The following is a 19641-nucleotide window of genomic DNA, read 5'->3' on the forward strand; positions in this document are numbered from 1 at the left end:
ATGGCAGCATAAGGCACCGTGTAGACACGTGCACAGTCCACATACCATCTATGTAGGATTTAAAACACAGCTATTGTTCTCACCAACAGTACCATGTGTCCTTATTATTCATGTACACAATACGATTTTCCCCAGAGTTTGTTCTGGAGAAATGAACAATTAATTTAGAATGGTAAGACTTTCCCCCACCCACCCCAAAAAAACAGATTAAAAACACAGGTACAGAGCTTAATACCAGAGTAATGAGATTAGTTCATAAATTAAAAAAATACAAAAAAAAAAAAGAGAACAGTTTCACTCTTCTTTTCAGAAGGTCCCGTGTGGTGTGATGTGATGTACTGTGCAGAGACTCCTTACTGTGTCCTCTTCCCCTTTCAAAAGCAAGAAAACTGACAGGTTGCCCCAAGACTCGTAGTGTTTGTCACCGGCGGCAAACAGGCGGTTACAGCTCTAGACAGCCGGCTCAACCACGGAGCCGCGGCACCCCAGCTGATGCGAGGGCTCTTCCTCTGTCCAAAGGAAGGAGGACTTGGCACAATGTTCTTTGGCTGCAAGTTCTTAAAGGCTCCCACTGAAAGGGTTCTCCTTCAAAAAAAAGAAAAACTGCAGTTGCTGTGGGATTTTTTCAATAAGAAAATGTTGAGGAATAGGTGGAACCGATGCAATAGTTTGAGTGAAGCCCTCACAGTGCTAAGATGTTGGGGTCTGCTACAAATATTCAAGTTCCAAGGCGTGCCGAAGAGCTTCCAGGTCGGCGTGACAAGAGATTCTCCAGAATGGCATGTTGTGCTAGAGTGAAACCAAAAGAGGGTGTTTTTTGGTTTTCGTTTAATACTGAGATCAAAACAACCCTCCCAGTTTGCAGCTTTGGGCGCAGAGCGCTGTCCCTGGCCCCCGGTGGTCAGCGTCACAGCCTGGGAGGCTCGTCTTGGGGAGGGGGGGAGTGGGAAGGGCCTGTTTGCTGATGGTTCTGATGCAGAGAGAAGACAGATCCTCCGGGACCGACACGTGTCCTGCCTCGGAGATCACGGAGCAGGTGGTGACTGTCTGAATGCACTAGCTACTAAACTCGATTACTTTTTTCTCATGGATGAATTAGGAATGTTTCTAGAACTGCAGTATTGCATCACTAGTGTTGTCAGTGCTTCACAGACAAGATATATATCATAAAAGGAAGTTATTAACATTTAAAAAATGTAAAGAAAGGAATAAAATACCACATAGAGTCAAAATGCTTTGTAACAACTCCAAGTTAACTGGAGCAGTAGGTCATGCTGCATTTTCTGTAAACGCAGGAACTGGTATCACTGCTCAGCTCCTGAGCTGGTGTCACACTGCTGCCTTGGAGAAAGGCACGACGGGCTTGTAAGGCAGCTTGTCCACAGACACTTCCCTGGTTTTGAGACTACAACCTTCTTCTCCTGCGTCCCACAGTTTACATTTACTGTGATAAATTGGATTATGTATACAACTGTGCAAGATTTAACCAGCCAGTTCCACTTGAAGTCTCAACATCTGGACAAAATCTGGAAAGGTAAACTACCTGCGCCCTACTGTATCTTCTTCATAATATCCTGATGAATCTCTTGAAAATTGAGATTGTACTCTAGGAGAACAAGGCTCACAGCTGGAAGAGGACAAAGTATCAACTTTTTAAAGTGCAGTTCAGTTACACAGGGGACCTGAGATGGAAACTGTGATGTGCTAAGTACAGAGTGCTCTGAAAGCATCTTCATAACAATGTAGTTCTGCAATCATTACCATTAGTTCCTTTTCCAAGTGTACCCACCTGTGGGAAAAAACCCTCCAGGTTCCAGATGTTCATTTTACATAGTGTCTATTCACACTCTAACGTTTAAATACAACTCAGGCTTCCCTCTGGTATGTTGCCTCTCAGTAAACAAATGTTTCCTTCAAGCTATTTATCAGTGTGTGCAGAGGCAGCAAACACAGACAGCTGAAGTGATTGGAATCCACTGCTCTGCAATTTCCCTTTAAGGGGAAAAGTTATTTCCTTCTCCTTCCCCCTCCCCTGGTTGTTATTAAACCCCTTCCATTAAATTATCTATTTTTTCTTGCTTAAATTAGAAGAAAACTTGGCCTCCCAGCCACTCCTGTTGTTCTGCATTTACAGAGTTATCACTCATCAGACAGGTGAAGAAAAATGACCCACTGAAATGGAGATGTTATCAGTGAAAAAACAGTGAAAGGCTCTCGCCCTGCCCCCTGCCCCCTCCCCCTCCCTTTTGTATAAAGCTCAGGTGTGTGGAAGCCTTGACTAATGATCCTCATCAATCAAGGAGACAGCTGAGCAAAGAATGTGCTCTCCTAATGGCAGAGCTCCTCAGGCCAAGAGACACAAGCAAGAGGGCTCTTGAAATCTGCCTGTAGAAGGTTGTTGAACCTTCCCACTTCCTCCTGCAGCCAGAGCGCCCTGCAGCCTTTGATGCAGCGTGGTCACTGACCCGCTGCCTTTGAAGGGCGCCCCGCGCTGTGGAAGCAGCAGGCTGTTATCGCCGCACCCCAGGCACGCGTCTTCTGCTCTGAACACCGGTAAATTAAAACTCTGCCTGTTCGATTCAATTCTCATCTTGTACAATGCAGCTGATGTACCTGACTGCTCCCCTGCCCGTCTGTGGCTGGTGCTCTCCGTGTTCCTACCACTCCAGGGTTTCTGTGACACACCGATATCCCCTGTGTAAGGCAGCAGGTGTTCCTGGATCTCTGACCTCCAAGCCCCAGTCACTGTGAGCAGAACACAAGCTTTGGGCTCCTCAGATTTTGCTTTTATCTCCTCCAAGCTCTGGGGTTCTGGCTTTTCTCCTCTTTCAGTCTACCCAAAACAAAGCAGCTTCACCCGGTCGCCTGAACTCCAGCTCTCACTGCAGTCAGTGCACTGCGGATACCGGTGCACCGAGGGCTCGACTGCATGCACAGGTTAGTCCCCCCTAAGGCTGCCTACATCAGCGGGCCACTTCTGTGCCATGAGCACGAAATATTACCCAGGCCTTGTTATTCCTGCCCAAAATGCTATCGCAGTTTCTGTTCTACTTCATCTCCCCATTTTGCTTGTGAAATTAATCACATTGATCCATAAATCACTGATAAAAGCAGCAACTCAGTCCTAGTCCCTTTGGTATCCACTCTAATGACATTACACCCTATGATCTCAGTGAGTCATAAATACAAATACATGTGCATATTCTAATAAGTAATTCAAAACTGATTTCAATCATTTGGAATTTACAAAAGTGACGTGTAGATCAGAAATGCACTCTGCTTGCTCATCTGAGATCACACGCTGGAGTTTTCCTTCCCCTGTATTTAAAGCCTTCTTTATTAAGCAAGAGCGATTCCTGGAACACGTGACACAGCGACTACCTGAAAAATTGCACCAGTGGGGAGATTTACAGTAAGAAATTTCCCACAAGGTTGTTGAGTATTTTGGATATTAAGAAATGAGACTGATTGTAAGCTGTTGGAGGGAGCTTCATTCAACGCTTAAGTAAAAAAAGGGTCACTGAAATGAAAACTTGGAAGAATCCAGCATGGTATCCACAAACTGTACCTTTTTTGCTCCCTGTTCCTCTTCAACGCCATCTCCTATTACAATATACACGGCTTTCCTTCCAAACCTTTGCATGATTCTCTCAAAACAGCTTTCTTTCCCTAAGCAACAGAAGAGAAGACACAGTTTTTATCTGGACACATACAGCAGGTGGGGCTGACATTCAGGTAGTCAGAGTGGAGCTGGGACCTAACTGAACTTGCTGCTGCACTTGCTACGTTCCCTGTTTGCTTTTGAAATTGGAACCTAACTGAATCTTCATCTCAGATGGACCCTCGCCGCCGCAGGACAGCTGCTGGCATTTTCTGTCAGCTGAGGACTGCCAAGTGCTGCCAGTTTTCTGTACGCTTTGTGACTTCGATACACGGCTTAGACCAGGTGAGACCATGTGAGAGTCATGGCATGCAGATTCGAGAGCCCTCTTCTGTTCATTCTGGTTACAGTAAGAACACTGGAAAAGTAAAGCCCCAAGCCAACCCTACCTATACTTATTACTCACACAGCTTCATAAAGCTCGCTCAGCACAGCTGACCCCTCTGCAAGAACACCAGCATCCAAACGGTGTCTGTACGTAACGGGTCCAACCAGACCATCTTGCTCCCAGCTGAACATCCCACACGCAGCAGATGGGGTGAGTATTTTCAGCTCGCTCCCCATGGAGACACTTGGGAAGACTTGGATTTTTAGATTTTTTTCTAGCTTACGTGTGTGCAGTCAGGATGTGGATTAAGAGATGTGTAAACATGGAGATAAAAATAAAGCTCATACTTCACTTGTTGCGATCAGGTTGAATGGATGTGCCTGCCTGAGGGGCAAAAAATCCAATTTCTCCTCAGCAAAGCCTAAGTTAGTTTGCTCTTACCTGTTTTTGTTGCACTGTAAATGTTTTCAATGGGGAAGACAGTGCCCAGTCCATAGAGAAGCACTTTAGCGAGGGCTGGTATAAGCTGAGTTGTGGTGACCAACACATTCACACAGTTAGGCCTAGAAAACAAAAGTCAGTGGAAGTGGCAATCTGTGTTTTCTCTCTTTTACTCCTGCTGGAGGGCGGCAGGAAGCAAACCTTTCCCGCCGCCGGGAGACCGTGCAGCTAGAGACAGGTAACGCGAGCGCTGGCAATGGCTTTTATCAGCTTAGCAGAATGAACAGACCATAAACCAAACTGGCAGCAGTGACGCAGGCTCACTGCACGCATGCCAGGATCTGTCTTGTGGGAATTCGAACACCAGTGTCCTGCTGGATGAGTGAACGTGTTCAGGGATAGAATATTTTCTCCCTTTCCTACTCTTTTGTAGACCTGCTCACGTGAGGGCGTGCCGCGGATGACATAGCTAGGAAAAGGCAAGGAAAAGGACTGGTTTTGATTTGCTCAGTTCGCCGTCTCAAGCTCACCGCAGCCCGCGGTAACGCGAGTCCGGCAAACGTGCAGACTGGCCTCCCGCAGGCTGGGCCAGCACGGTCCTACGAATGTGCCTCCATTTGTCTAGAGGGGGGAAACAGGGGAAGCAAACGAGGTCCTGGATCAAACCTGTAGGCAAATCTTTCAGCTGTTCTTACCGGGAATGTATCAAATTCAGCGCCTTCAGAGCATGCGTGAGCCAGAGATCAGTCAGCGCTTCCAGTTCTGCTCTCAACTGCAGCCACGTTTCCCTCTTAGGAGCTCCTATCAAACCTGTGAGCAGGGAAAAAGCATCTTTGCAGAAGCACAGACAGGGATTTGCAGAGCTTCGTATGCAGAACGCCAAAGGGCCCCTGTCTGTGTTCTGAACCCTCTCTCTTCCAGCACCCTCCTCACGGCCCTGCTGCCTCGTTACAAACAAGCAGTCATGACACAAGAACGCCTCCAGATAGAGAACTGATGTGTTCTGTGGAAAAAAACAGCCATATTTAGTTTTGAACTGTTTTCTTGCTTACTAAACATTTTGAAAAATTGGAGAAGGTTGCTTTCCTGCTAAAGAAATTACAAAATAAAGCAACACACACAGACTTGAGTCCTTCTCAAACCACTAAACCAGGTATTTTAGCGTATCTCCTGCAAATCCTGTACAGAACCTTATTTCAGGAGGACTGCTGAAGCACAAGCTCAGCTCGGTGTGAGGTGTTCTTATCACGATGCCCCCTACACCTCTGCCATAGATGTCCCTAGCAGGGTCACCAGTATTTGGGAAGACGAAAGGCACGCTTGTTGCTTGGCCATGGACACTTACCCCCTACGTTGTTTTTGTAGGTGTTGTACATCTCCTTCACCCGGCGGTAGCGGAATGCCAATTTCCTCATCCAGTCGACTCCCCCGTGAACACCCGAGCCCAGACACAGGCTCGCGCTGGCCGCCGAGCTGTGAAAGCCATCTGCGGAGAAGTTGTATGTGCTGGGCAAGGGAGGACAGAGGCGAGAGTCAGTAGAATCGCAGCCTACACAGTGCCAGCAAGGAGTAAAACAATTCAAACGAAACAGGGAGACAAGAGGCAGCAGAGATACACGCAAGACATGCTTTACAAAACAGGAGCTCATCTCTAGCATGGTTGCTAGCACTGATTTGAAAAACGCTCTTACTGTAAACACAACGCAGGCTGCTTAGCACCCCCTGACAATTCTGAGGTTCTCTGGGCTACAAAACACCTGACAACCCTCAGGTCACCGAAACTCCTCAGCTGCCCCTCATCCAGGCTGCCACGGTAACTGCAGAAATACTCAGCCCCCAAATCAGTGTTTTAATCACTGCCTGAGCAACTATCCAGACTGCGCACAGGCCACTGCAGCCAAAGGACCTAAACATACAAGTGGCAGTTCAGTGCACTGCAAAGCACAAAGTAGCATTTCAGCTACAGCAAAAAACATTTCAAGGGTTCTATGCAGAAGGAAAAGTCTCTTCCCTGAAATACTTGTTTTTTGTGCTGTTTCTGAACCCATGTCTCACAACAACCAGTCAAAACCACAAACTGTAAAGCTCTATATGGGCTCTGCACATTTTATTCTTGTGCCTATTACCATGACTCTACAGGCAACACTGGGAAAGGTAGATGTAATTGTACACAAATAGTTTTTACATACATGATGATCTAATGTATGCAAATAATAATATTGTTTGGTGCAGTCTGGATTCACGTTTCTACCAGTGACAAGGCTCTGGCATGGCAAGGTCCATAATCCTCACCACTAAGCCCATTCAGCAGAGACTGGGCAGCGGGAAACCTTTCAACCTGGTTTTGAAGAGTTTTGTCCAAGTCTGTGCCAACATTCTGGGCAGATCACATGAGAAAGTAGAGCTGTCTGACTGGGTTTCAACCTCATTTTAGATGGACTTCCCAGAGTGGTTCAGTATAGTCAGGGCTTAACAGTGGGCACAGGCATATTAATGTGAGAAAGGGGACACTGTGCTTCTGCGGGCTTAACACACGCGGACAGCGGGAGCCGGGGGGAGGGCGGCGGACGAGAATGTTGTTGTGCATCACTGACCGGCCCCTGCTGTTTGCAAACAGCTGTGGACAACCTGACCTGCAGCTTCCAGCCTGGAGTTCCCGTACCTTAGATCCTGACCATTGTCATCCGATGATACATCATCTATGTGGATCTGGTCGCAGTCCTGAGGAGCAAATGAAAAACAATGTATCAGAGTAAGGAAATGCTTTGAAAAAATATTTGAAAGAATGTAATGAAAAATTACGGGTAAAATTAAGGAGATAAAACATTACATATTGCTAGTATTGTCTGGCATTGTCTAGCCAGTTAATTGTTACGAATAAGTATAACATGGCACAAAATATGAATAGAGTGTGTGTATGTGATCCACTGTTAAGTAAGGGCACAACAGCTCTTGAATAATACAGTAAGTGAAACTCCTTCCTACGTAGACAGGATGGAGAGAGGCACTTGTGTTTTAGCCAGGAAAGCCGTGTTTTTCAAGCTCTGTGTGCATAATAGGGCAGAGATTCGGCAGCCTTCCCCGCGAGAGCAGCGCTTTGCACAGGAGGTGTCTGCCCACGCAGCTACGGGGGAGAAGGTCTGTCCGGAAGCCATTTCCAGAGCCGCCCGTCCCGCCGTGTCGCCCCAGTCCGTCCTGAGAGGGCTGGAGCAGGCGGGCAGCGCCTACAGCCCAGGGGCGACGCATCGGCAGCGGGGGAATCTCTGCCCAGCTTAACCAGAACATGTCCCCGGAGCTCAGCCCACATGAGTATGTACTCTAGATCTTATCTTCCAAAATGCTTCATTGTTTGAATGGTGGAGGCCCTGCCTCAAAAATTTGAGAAATGTTATTTCTTTGGTTTCTTTCCTAGTCTTAGCATTAAGATTAGAAAGAGAAAAATCAGGAAGCTCCTCCCACCACCTTAAATCTCCTTTTCTCCATGACCCTTGCAGGGAAGAACAGAACAGAACAGAACGGAACAGAACAGAACAGAACAGAACAGGAAGCCTTCAGGCTGATGAACGCTATCTTTTGTTCTCGTTGATTTTTCAAGAGGTAAAAGCACTTGGTACAACAGGACCCCAAAGTCAGAACCACCGCAGCTAACCAGGGTAGTTATTCTGCACACCACAGAATGTCTTACCTTCTCTACAAAATTACGAGTTTTAAAAATGACTCTAAATTAGCCTCTTTAAAAAACAAACACCCCCTCAAAAAGCAACAACAAAACCCCGAAAAACCCAACAACAACAAAGATCTCCGAACAAGTAACCAAACTTTCTATCAAAGGCAAAATATCACAGATAGTTCTTATCCGTAATGAGATTTTCTGCGGCATTTATTTTAGGTAATTCTCAAAAAGACACATGATTTTATCTTGTTCTCATGTCATTGGTCTGGTCTCTTATCAACCTGTCACTGGGGTGTATATTTCTGTATGTAGCTGGAGCCAAGTGGCTGAATAACAGACCTCTGCTGGCACCTCTCTCTCCTCTACCCCATTATTTTTTAAGCCCCTCTCCCAATAGCTGCTGAGAGCCAAGCTGGGATCATATCGAAGCAGCCCACTCCGCCTCAGTTGTATGGTGCAGGGCATTAAGTCAGGGGAAAGGTATTTGTGGAGGGGTCTGTTTTTCCCATTTGTGAATGAATTGTTCTGTACACTGAAGTGTGACAACAGTAGCTATCACATTTCTAACTTAATAAAATACCATGACACTTGGTGAGACGCTACCTCATAGTGCACCAGCTGAGCCTATCGTGTTACTGCGTGAAACACAGGGAAGCTGGTTAAAGCCAGAATATGGACCATGTTTTACTACTTGGTTATGAGACTAATTTTTCATTCCTGCAGAATCTCTTTGAAATCTTAGTGAGTGGGGAATCAAGCAGGATATCTGGGCTGCTGAAAAGAAGGTCCAGATTGTTCAAATGGAAGTCTGCAATGGGGACAGACCGCGGTTTTCACATCTGCTGACTTTTAAAAATGATAGTCTACGATCAAAAAAGGTGTATGACGTGTGGCACGTACACCCTGCGACTGAGTCAGATGTGTAAGCCCTAAGTCAGCCCTCAGGACTCTGGGAACAGAACTGGTTTTGCTGTGGTATCTCCAGGGCAGTCGGTGCTACACGATTTGCCTCCGGGGGACCAGGCCCTTGTGCCCACATGGAAGGAGCCTGAGCTAATGCAGCTGTGGAATGGTGCTGCAGGCCTGGAGAGAGCTGCTGCTGCCTCCTCGCGAGGCCCAGCCTGTTCCGGAGAATGCATGGTTACCGCTTCCGATTATCACTTAGGATCCCTGTGAACACTCTCAAGGTGTGTCTTGTGCACCTATGAAAACAGCTTCCGAACGCAGAGGTTGTCTGTGTACCGGGACTGTGCTGGAGATCTGTAAAATCTCGTGGATTCATTGATCAGTCAAGCTTGCATCCCCCATTAGGCGGGGGGTGAACAGTTCCCAGAACACAAAACCCCCGGGATGGCTCTGAAAGGCAGTAACTTGTAAACACACTAATCCCCTTGTTTGTTAATTCCTCCTTCCCCCTTGTCAGTCCCCCCTCTTTAATACCTGTTTTGCAGAGTGCTACACAAAAATATCTCCAGAGGGACAGGGGGCGGAAGGTACTGATCCGTAGCCAGCATTGCACGGGGAACAAAAGGCATGTGGAGGAAAAGCACAACCCGAGTTCCTATTTTAGCTTCCTTGTGATTTGTGTCCTTGGGCAACTCCTTTTCTCCCCTGATTTCTCAAAAGGGGAATGGAGAGTGAGAACAGCCTGCCAAGCGGGGCAGTGCCCGTGTCCCGCGTGCCCTGGAAGCGCGACACGCGGGCTGCCCTTGTCGGTGTTCGCTGCGTGGATGTTTTGCGGAAGGGCGGGCACAACGCTAATCTGGGCAGGCACAACGCTAATATCTGGGCAGGCACAACGCTACGCTGGGCAGGCACAACGCTAATCTGGGCAGGCACAACGCTACGCTGGGCAGGCACAACGCTAATCTGGGCAGGCACAACGCTAATCTGGGCAGGCACAACGCTACGCTGGGCAGGCACAACGCTAATCTGGGCAGGCACAACGCTACGCTGGGCAGGCACAACGCTACGCTGGGCAGGCACAACGCTAAAATGGGCGGGCACAACGCTAATCTGGGCAGGCACAACGCTAATCTGGGCAGGCACAACACTAAGATGGGCAGGCACAACGCTAGTCTGGGCAGGCACAACGCTAAACTGGGCAGGCACAACGCTAAGCTGGGCCTCAGCAAGCACGGACCTCCCCCTGCCCCGAGCCAGCTGCAAAAAGAGTCCAGATTCTCTGTTTTGCTATGTTTAGCATTTTCTACTAAGAGCACTCTTGCTTTGGCCTTGCATGGGGCAACTGTCCTCCCGCTTTCCCAGCTGCAGCTTCTTTCCCCTGCCCCACCACAGAACGCAGTCAGAACTGCTTTCAGCCCTGTGTGGTTTCAGCTTATTTTGTCTTGTACAGACCGGCGCTGTACCACATGATGGTGCTAATGGATACGGTAATGTTTGTGGGTACAGAACTGAATCAGCTTCTGGGCTTGTTTTTTTATCAACATCTTTTTTCAATATCGTACACTGCATTTTTTTAAGCCTAACACTTGGTGATGTATGATCCTTAAATATCAAACCTGACTTTTATTTATCACCCCAAATGAACGAGTAGGACGGTTAACGAACAGAGATGGATTACTCTGTTATTGCAAATTCTTCCAAACTGAAATGGCTTTGTTTGGAATGTGGAATTTTGTAGAGAACATTTACTTCTCTTGAATTCTACCTCATCCCTCACCTTTTTCATTCAAAAGGCTTAGTGAAAACCAAAACTACGCAGTTTTGGTTTTGTTTGACAAAAACTTTGTTTCACTTATCAAGCACATGTGAAAAGGGAAAAACTGAAAATTTTGAGTAGAAAATGATCTATCTTTCCAGCTACTTGGTCCATGCACCATCATTTAGAACACCTAGTGTTTCTACCTGAGTGCTGAACCGAACAGAATTGCTTCACAATGCTGTCTCCTTGCTCGTTGCTGCTCTGGCCAGCTGGAACACCGCTTGTTTTCAAAGGTTCTTCATGTTTTTCATGGGTTTCAGCCATCCAGGTCCAGTAATGAGCTGTTCTCACCTTTAGGTGCTCATGTTGTCCCTTTTACACCCTCTATCAAGACCCTTCACGCTACACTGACCCACCGATTTAGCTGCCAACTTTGTGTTTCTCAGTTTTTTACTGCGAAGCAAAGTTGGTAAGTTAGCCTACGAAATCAGCAAAAATTGCTTCTCTTGCCTCATGCAACAACAAAATAGCACTAGGAACATAAATGTTTTTGTAGCCCAAACTACTTAAAGACAACCTCCCTGCATATTCTTCTGAGCAGACACGTCCTGTAGCACCCGACTCTGTGCTGGACATGGAGCCCAGGTATTCTGCAGGTGGTTCTGATTTCTATTTGGAGACACGGTGCTAAACTTCAGGTCCCCACTGTACCGGTTCTCACCGGGTTACGTAGTTCTGCTGGAGAGTCCTCTATCTCAGGGATTTTTGTTTCGTTTTTGCTTCCTTAATGTCAAGACGCCACAAAAGAAAAGAAATACAACATACTAACTTTGTAGAATTAAAACCATTGCTCTGCCTTTGTGGCTGAAGAACTTGAGAGGCCAAGTGAGACCAGACTGACCCAAGGACTCAGCTTCTAGCAGCCAAAGCTGTTACTGACTGATAAATGTGCAGAATTTGACTGAGGCCAGACAATCTGCTACTTCATTTCATGTTTTAGAGCGTTAAGTGAAGCCAGGAGAAAACTCGCTTTAAAGGGATTTGCCAACTGATATTCTCGCAAAAGCCTCGACAGGCAGAGGGTTTCTGAAGGTGGTTTTGTGCAGAGCATGGAGCTTTGTTGCACCACATGTTGAGATCTGACAGGGGAAAAGCGCTGGTTGCGTATTAAATATCATCACTACTTACACAGAGCCCCACACAGCGGTGCTCCTTTTTTGTCTTTTCTTCCCTTTGTACGTCCCTCACCCCATCACAAACTCCCTCTTTGAAACAGGTCAGTGCAGGTGTCACCCACTACTTGTCTTTGAAAGGAGATGAAAATTGTCAGCAAGTGAAACCTCGGATTGTAAGGAGACAGACGGCAGGAAAGGATGTGCCTCCCGCAATTCAGGGGACCACAGTGCAATTAAGCAGTGAAGGAACAAGAAATTCTTGCTGAACTCATCAGGCACTGAAAAAAGTTCTCTTATTTCACCTGGCACAGACACAAACTCTTCCCTTTTCAAGTGAAGAAAACGCCCATAGACGCCTGCCCCTGGACGGCTCCAAACACCTCCAATCAGAACCCGACTGCAGGGTGCTCACGGTGCACGCTCACCTCGCTCCCCTGGGTGCGACTGCTGCCGATCGCGGACACAAACAGCTGCTCGCCAGCGCACCAACGCTGCGCAGCCCTTCCGCAGCTGGTGACAGAATTCTGCTAGCGCCACTTTGCTTGAATTTTACCCTGTGTTCAAAAGGGGTTTCATTTTCTATAAGGCACAGTCTGATCTAACCATGCCACAATCAGCAAGGATTTCTCCTCTTGCTCTTCTATGTCGGAACTGCCGTGGTCCCATCCTGCCTGTGCCTGAGCTCGAGCAGACCTGCTCTGGCTCTGCGCGCAGCTTCCTCACGAACAGAGACCATCTCCAGAACCTCAGCATGGGCTCATAGCTAACGGCTACCTGCCCCAGAGGATCTGTGCTCATTTAGCTTAATACAATTATTAAATAGCAAATTTCAGAAGAAGCGGCAGCAATGTCCTCATTATTAGGTTTAGTAAAACTGCCAAAAGCCATCATTGTTATCATGCATTTAGAAGAAAATTCCTTAACAGAACGAAGATGTCAAAGGGACGCAGTAAAGTATGCTTCCAATAAGTCATCTAAGGCCCATTCCTTTGGGGTCAAAAATGAAAGTTTCTTGGCCAGAAAAACAAGTTTGTAGACCAGATGCAAATGATTAGAGAGTTCTAAATAAAATAAGCAGCTACATACCTCCAGGTCATTAAAGAACAGATGTGTATCTGCAAGGTTGAAGATCATTTCTTCCATCATAAGGCCTATCCGCACGGATGTCGTAGTGTCCTGTTAGGGGGGAAAAACAGTTTGGTCCATTCACTTTGATTTTATTTTTCTTTTTTCCCCTTTTCTTTGGAGGCGGGAGGCAGGGTGGGAGAGCTCAGAGCACGCAGAGGCTCTACTCATTCCTCTTTCTGAAGATATGCTTATTAATTTTATTTCCTGAGTATATCTTAACATTATTTTCCCCATCCTTTAATTTGCTCTCCTAGATAACCCAAATCTGTTATTCGAAGGATGTCTGTGGCTCACCTTGACCTGTAATAGCCCACACACTTCAGACGATATAACAAGAACCTTTAAGCACGACCTAAGAATTACTTCAGCAGGTTAGACCAAGAATTGATTTCCATGGCGCGAACAGTCAGGAGACAGGTGTGACCGCCAGCGCGCAGCGGCTGATCCCGCCAGGAGCGGCCGCACCCAGCCCCGCGCGCCGGGTCTGCAGCGAGCCTCACCTTGCCGTGTCCCCCACACACAAAGTCAACCACCTCCATCCCCACAACCGACCTTCTTCCCGAACCCACAGCAAAAGCACAGAACTCATGCAAACAAGGTCCCCAGCAGAACATGTTCTTACTCATTAAACACTTCAAAAGCAAAAGTAAAAATAATCTGTGGTTAATTTGATAAACACCCATAGCTCAAAACCATTGTGCCCATTCAAACTCAACAACAAAGGACAGCTTGGAAAAAAAAAGAAAAAGAAAAGAAAGAACATTCCCACAACAGGCTTTTATTTGTAATTCATCTTCATTAAGACAGGGATCTCTCATCTGTATGTGGGTGGTTTTCCTCCAATAAAGCTACAAAACATGCTAAACCAGGGCAGATTTATATGTGGTCTTTGCTCTAATTTTCTGCAGATTTCTGTGGAATCATGTTATTTTATGACAGGACAGTAATGAATTAGTTGAGGAGCTCTTAACAAGGAGCACAATGTTTGGAAGATGAGTACATTTCAATCAACCTTTGCGGCAGATGCTGTTGACATGGATGGTGTATTACACGCTAACCTAATTATTACGCATTCTTGGTGTAGTTCTCTTTAATTAGAGCTGAATGGCTATGGTTTCAGCCATATGTGTGACTCACGAGCATTGTGCCCGTCTACGAAAGCTGTGCCACTCGTGTTTGAACGCGCTCCCAGCAAGAAGGGCACTTTCTCCTCTGGGCAAACAGCAAACTTCAGCAGGCCCGCCTTGAACACGGCTCTGATTTTAAGCCCCAGAGCTGCCTCCTGACGAGGCCCAGGGACGCAGGCGTGACCAGGGCGTCCGACTGCGGCCCCACGCGAACAGCGCTGAGTCAAATTTCACTACCCAGGTGTAGTTCCACAGGGGAACTGTTTTGAAGAAAATATGCTGCTAGGAAGAAATTATTTTGTAAAATAGTTTTTAATGAAGCAATTTATTTTTATACATTTCAAGGATCATTAGCCTTTAAAACTCTTTCAGGAAATCTCATTGGTTGGTATCTGTCATTTATCCTCTTAGTTTTGTCTTTAGCTTTATTGGTATTAATCACTAATGGGGACCAGGAAACATTTCCACAGTGTATGAAGTTACCTTCTCCTATACTAAACACTATGGAAATTAAACTTTAGATGAGAGAGGGAAAAAAAATCATTCTCCTGAGATACAGAATATGATGGAATGAAAATAAAACAGAAAATGTACTTTACCACCCAGAGGGGAAGTCGTTTGGGGAAATGATTTGGCATCGCTGCTTTCACAGTGTGGACATTTCCTCTATAGCAAGGCACGCTTCCAAATCTTAAAGAGGCTGATAAAGTTAAAAGGCAAACCAGCGCTCCCAGTGTGATATAGGTGTCCAGAGGCACTCGGCCAGGGTTCCGCTGGCAGTTATTTATTTGCATTACTGCAGCATCTAGAAGCACCAGGCCCAGACTTGAACCCCACTGTGCTACAGGTTCTGCACACACAGAGAAAGACATCGCTACAGCTTTCAATTCGAGTATGAATAAACAGGGGAATTAGACTGACGGGAAAGCACCAAAACGAGATAGGTATATCAGTCAACATGTTGTCCAAATTGTCTGTACAGCGTGTAAATAATATGAAAGAGAATTATAGAATTTATCTGAAGATGTTGAGGGAAACCCCGTACCACTAAGGGCTGTCCCTGTGCTGCAGGGGATGTCCCGGGGAGCTGCTGGACCCACGTTAGTGTGAGCTTAGCAGACCAATGCACAGTTGCTGCATTCATAGGGATGATCCCTGCTAACGTGTCCTTCCGTAGCAGAGGTGCACCCCGCAGCCCTGGGAACCAGCCAGTGTTTCCTGACGCGTATGAGCCCAAGGAAGAATGGACCAGACAGCCTGAAATCAAATCTCCAGGAACCACTTTTTACAGTGAAAACAGATTAATCTGAAAACTCAACCCTGTGAGTGCTTGTTTAGGAACTTGAGAAAAGTGAGGTCCTATCCCTCTGCTAATCTACAAGTCATGCTCTCACAAACAAGGACGGTGAAAGGCAGGGGTAGAAAACAGGCAATAAACTCCTTGTGTAAATCAAACCTCCAGCACCACAGCGCACGCCGCCGTGTCTCACCTCGCCACGCACCACTGCTGGAGCCTCCTTAGGGCCGAAATTAAACAGCTCCACAAGTCAGTTTTGGTGCTTCCCTCTGCTGCCAGGACACGACAGACTGCTGCCCCCCAACACCACGCTGTGACAGGCTTTGTGTCACCACCGGGGCAAGCGAGGACCGGGGGCAGTGGGCGTTCTGAAGTATTCATTCGCAAAGACCTGGATATGCCGCCTCCTCAGTAACAGTTCACTCCCACTTCTAATGAAGAAGAGCAGCAGCTCCACAGCTGCCCGCTTCTGCTCAGTGTGCATCCCGAGGGAGCTGACGCAGAAGGTAGAAAGCCCCCATTCCCCATCACTCCTTCATAAACAATAACGGATCAAAACATACAAAGAGTAAGATAGGCCCTTTTTTAATGTTTTGGATCAAATCTATTTGCTCTAAAGAGCATTCTCAGACATGTGTCTTTGCAGTTTCTGTCCCAGCTGTGACTTTCAGGCACGGAAAGTTCCTGACAACAGCAGCACCTGTGAGCAAGATGGTTTCCGGCCGGCCCCGCCGGCTCCCGGCACCACCAGCTCCCGGCCCCGCCAGCTCCCGGCACCACCGGCTCCCGTCCCCGCCGGCTCCCGGCACCACCGGCTCCCGGCACCGCCGGCTCCCGGCCCCGCCGGCTCCCGGCCCCGCCGGCTCCCGGCCCCGCCTGCCGGGGTTCGCTGCCTGTTCAGCACACAGTCCTGCTAGAGGAAAAGACGGGCAACAGAAGCCTAATCCTAATCCTCCAACTACTTCTGTACATTTGAAGTGAAGTGCATTTTAAAATGACAGTTTGAGTTCAATTATGTCCTCCGAGCTAATAACACCTTGCTTAAAATTAATTGGTTTGGTTTCATTTTGTCCCCTCATTTTGAGTAATAGGATGATAGAAGTTGGCTAAAAGGAGCTTGTTGAACAGCCTTCCGTCCACCTTTGCTTAAAGGTGTTTTTCACAAAAAAATGGAGGTGAGCAAAGAACAAATATTTCCCTATTACAGCAGTGGGTTAAAGTACGAAGTTGGGTCTGCCCACTGCATGTGAAACTCCGACTAATCTGTATTTTAGCAAAGCAAAGGGAATGCACAATGTGTAGGCATACTCAAATTAGCTTTAAGCTACCAAATGTGGGTACCAATAGCCGCAGGTGTGTTGCAGCATGTGCTGTGTAAGTCCCTAGACCCTTTTTCAGAGCTGACCTACACAGAAACTTGCATTGCCGGATCTCCACTACTGAAGCTACCGGCATCGCCCACACGAAAGCTCACGTGCATTGCAGCCACACTTCAAACTGCACCGTCAGCGTCCTCCCAAACGGCTCTGTGTGAAATCCTCCTTACCGCCAGTCTCCTGAAGCATGGAGACTGACTCTTCATAAACTGCTTATACTTGCCCTAGCATATGCATTAAGACGACGTGTATTTGTTAACACCTGCAGTTACTACTAATGCAGTTGGCTGGATGTCCACAGCCAGCTCACCGTTCTCGCACGCTGTGATTTTGCAAAGCAGAGAGAAGCAGACTTATCTCTGGCAATCTCTCAAGCGCAAGTCACTCTCGCCTCTGATCCCGGCTCCAGAGCCCTTTCCGAGCCGCTGCCTTCGGGTACCGTGTTCAGACTTGCAGGCCGTCAGCACAGGGGCGCAGCTGGCTCCGTTCAGACAGATTACAAACCAGCCTGCTGGCTGACTCCGCTTCTCTTCAGCCGTGTGCCAATTAACCCGACACTCAGAATGCCGGGACAAAGTCGTCGTGAGGGTGCAGCCTGGATCCAGACCTGTCCCACACCCCCACGCTTTAAACAAGAAAGAAAACAAAAAGCCCTCGTATTTAAAATTAATCAGTCTCTTTAAATCCCTGCCAAATACCTGTTCATGCCATGAGCAAATAATGACTTTTCTACAAGAAAGAAAGTATTAATTAAGAGTATTCATCAGACTCCTGTTCTCTAGGGTTGATCTGCCACAGGTGTCAGCCAGAGGTGAGAGATGGATTAGGAGAAAATCAAGGGCTTTCTAAGTTAAATCTCCTCCTTGTGGATAGCTGTTAATAATGAAGTTGTCACCAAAAGAAAGAATTTAATAGTTTTAATTGGGTTTAATTACTTGGAAACTCCTGGAAAATGGACCAGCCTGGTTGTAGAATAAAAATAACAATCATCATAAAAAAAGGTGAAGATACGAATGCCTGGGCCACATGTTTGAACAAAAAGAGGCTGTGAGAACAGTCATTCCTCGGTTGTAACATCCTACACCTTGGTCAGAATTCGAGACATGAACAAGGCTTTCCCATAATAATGGGAAATGAAGCATGTCTGGCAGTTCTGGTTCAAGTGAGTCCACGTCTTTTTGTGGAGGAGAACGCACTTAGCTCTTTTACCGCACTGAAATATCTTAGCTTGCAATGTTGTCTTTTTGACGAACACCAGCTACACCTAGATCTGGCTTCTCCAGGCTTTTAAGTGAGAAGCGAGTATTTGTGAGAAACGTTGCTTTAAGCAAAGCGGCTCGGGAGCTGAAAGCCATTTTCAGAAGTGACTTAAGTGACCACATTCAGACCTTTTAAAAATGGATTGTCCTTTTTCAGACAGAATCACCCAGCTGTTCAGGCTTTAAAATTTTTTCCCCCAAAATGAAGAACTATTTTTTAACCTAAATATTGACATATCCAGGTTTATCAGACAATCTACTGAGTTTAAATGAATAGTGTCTATATTCGTCACAGCGTGACCTTGTGAAAAGTCCATGCTAGACAGAGAACAAATATAATTTAATCTCTTTTCTTCAGATACCTTTTCAGTACCTTGAGAGGTACTTCCAAAGTATTGCTTATTATTTAGTGAAGGAGTTTTTTACTGGCATGTATCTGTTCAGAAATGGTTGAGACTACACCTTGGAAATTATTCCAATAAGCACATGGGCAGGTCAGCCACTAAGTCCTCACCTGCAGGAGCACAAGAGGTTGAACAGGTCCTTGTCCCTCTCTGAATGACCTGTGCTTAGGGACAAGCAATGACGACTACATTGACTTACCCAGTGTCTGAACCCATGGGTTCCGAAATGGATCCCAGACCCATGGCAATACTGTATTTAAGTACACATTAAAAGCTTGGCCACGATGCTTGAGAATGAATTGCAGTTATTTTTATTTAGTAATATGAGAAGTTCATGACCAAAAACCTACAAAGTATTTATTTTTCCTATACAGGGCATAAATGTCAAAAGAGGGAGTGGAATTTAAACTAAATACGTCTTCATCCCCCTGCCCCTCCTCCCAGGAAAGTCACCGCATTTCTGTATGTTGGCCCTTGACAGCCCTGTGAAAAATACAAAACTCCTGGAACACTGGATGGGAACACATCCCCACGTGCCGTCCCCAGCACAACCGCATCTTTCGCACATACAACTTCCTAACACAGTTAAGTCCCTTCGTAGTTTTTTTTTAAAAACTATTTTTCCCTTAAAATCAAGTCACGATCCAGTGATATTAGAAAGCAGGTTCCCTTTACTCTTGCTTGTCTGACAATCCAGTATCAATCTGCTCTATATTTTACATCAAAAAGAATTCTTTAACACTTGCAAATGCCACACGTGTACGTTGCTGGGAAGGCTCTGCTCACCCCAGCTCCAGACAAGGGGTCACACCGGCGCGGCCCCCTGCCCGCCACCCGCTGCCGGACCCGCTTCTCCTGCTGCTGCTGCTGCTGCTGCTTCCCATCAGCCCGTACGGATGACAAGAGAAACACAGATGCTTGCTCCCGAAATACACATTTGAAATAATCAAATGGCTGGAATTATTTAGTCCTCTCTCTCCAATAAGGAACTAATAATTGATATAGCAGCATGTCTAAAGTAACAGACTTTTTTATTACCTGCAGTGATTGAATGCTTTTTAAATTTAACTTAAAAAGGCATTAAATACAAGGTTTAGCCTCCAGTGG

The 19641-nt window shown here is 46.6% G+C and overlaps 1 protein-coding gene across 3 annotated transcripts in view; it reads right to left on the minus strand.

The window, feature by feature from the left end:
* Positions 1–708: 708 nt before the first annotated feature.
* The window catches only part of EYA2 (EYA transcriptional coactivator and phosphatase 2), a gene marked incomplete at both ends in the record, with an annotated part of 82924 nt that continues 63991 nt past the window's right edge, over positions 709–19641 (minus strand). For 2 of the 3 annotated variants that reach the window (XM_080354816.1, XM_080354815.1), the window contains 7 exons: positions 709–789; positions 3569–3669; positions 4431–4552; positions 5126–5240; positions 5776–5936; positions 7093–7151; positions 13030–13119. In XM_080354816.1, the coding sequence (XP_080210942.1) occupies positions 709–789; positions 3569–3669; positions 4431–4552; positions 5126–5240; positions 5776–5936; positions 7093–7151; positions 13030–13119 (729 nt within the window). The remainder of the gene's footprint in view (positions 790–3568; positions 3670–4430; positions 4553–5125; positions 5241–5775; positions 5937–7092; positions 7152–13029; positions 13120–19641) is intronic. The other variant, XM_080354817.1, reaches the window with a different exon arrangement.

This window comes from Nesoenas mayeri (genome assembly GCF_963082525.1).
Source record: "Nesoenas mayeri genome assembly, chromosome: 16".
Taxonomy (NCBI): domain Eukaryota; kingdom Metazoa; phylum Chordata; class Aves; order Columbiformes; family Columbidae; genus Nesoenas; species Nesoenas mayeri.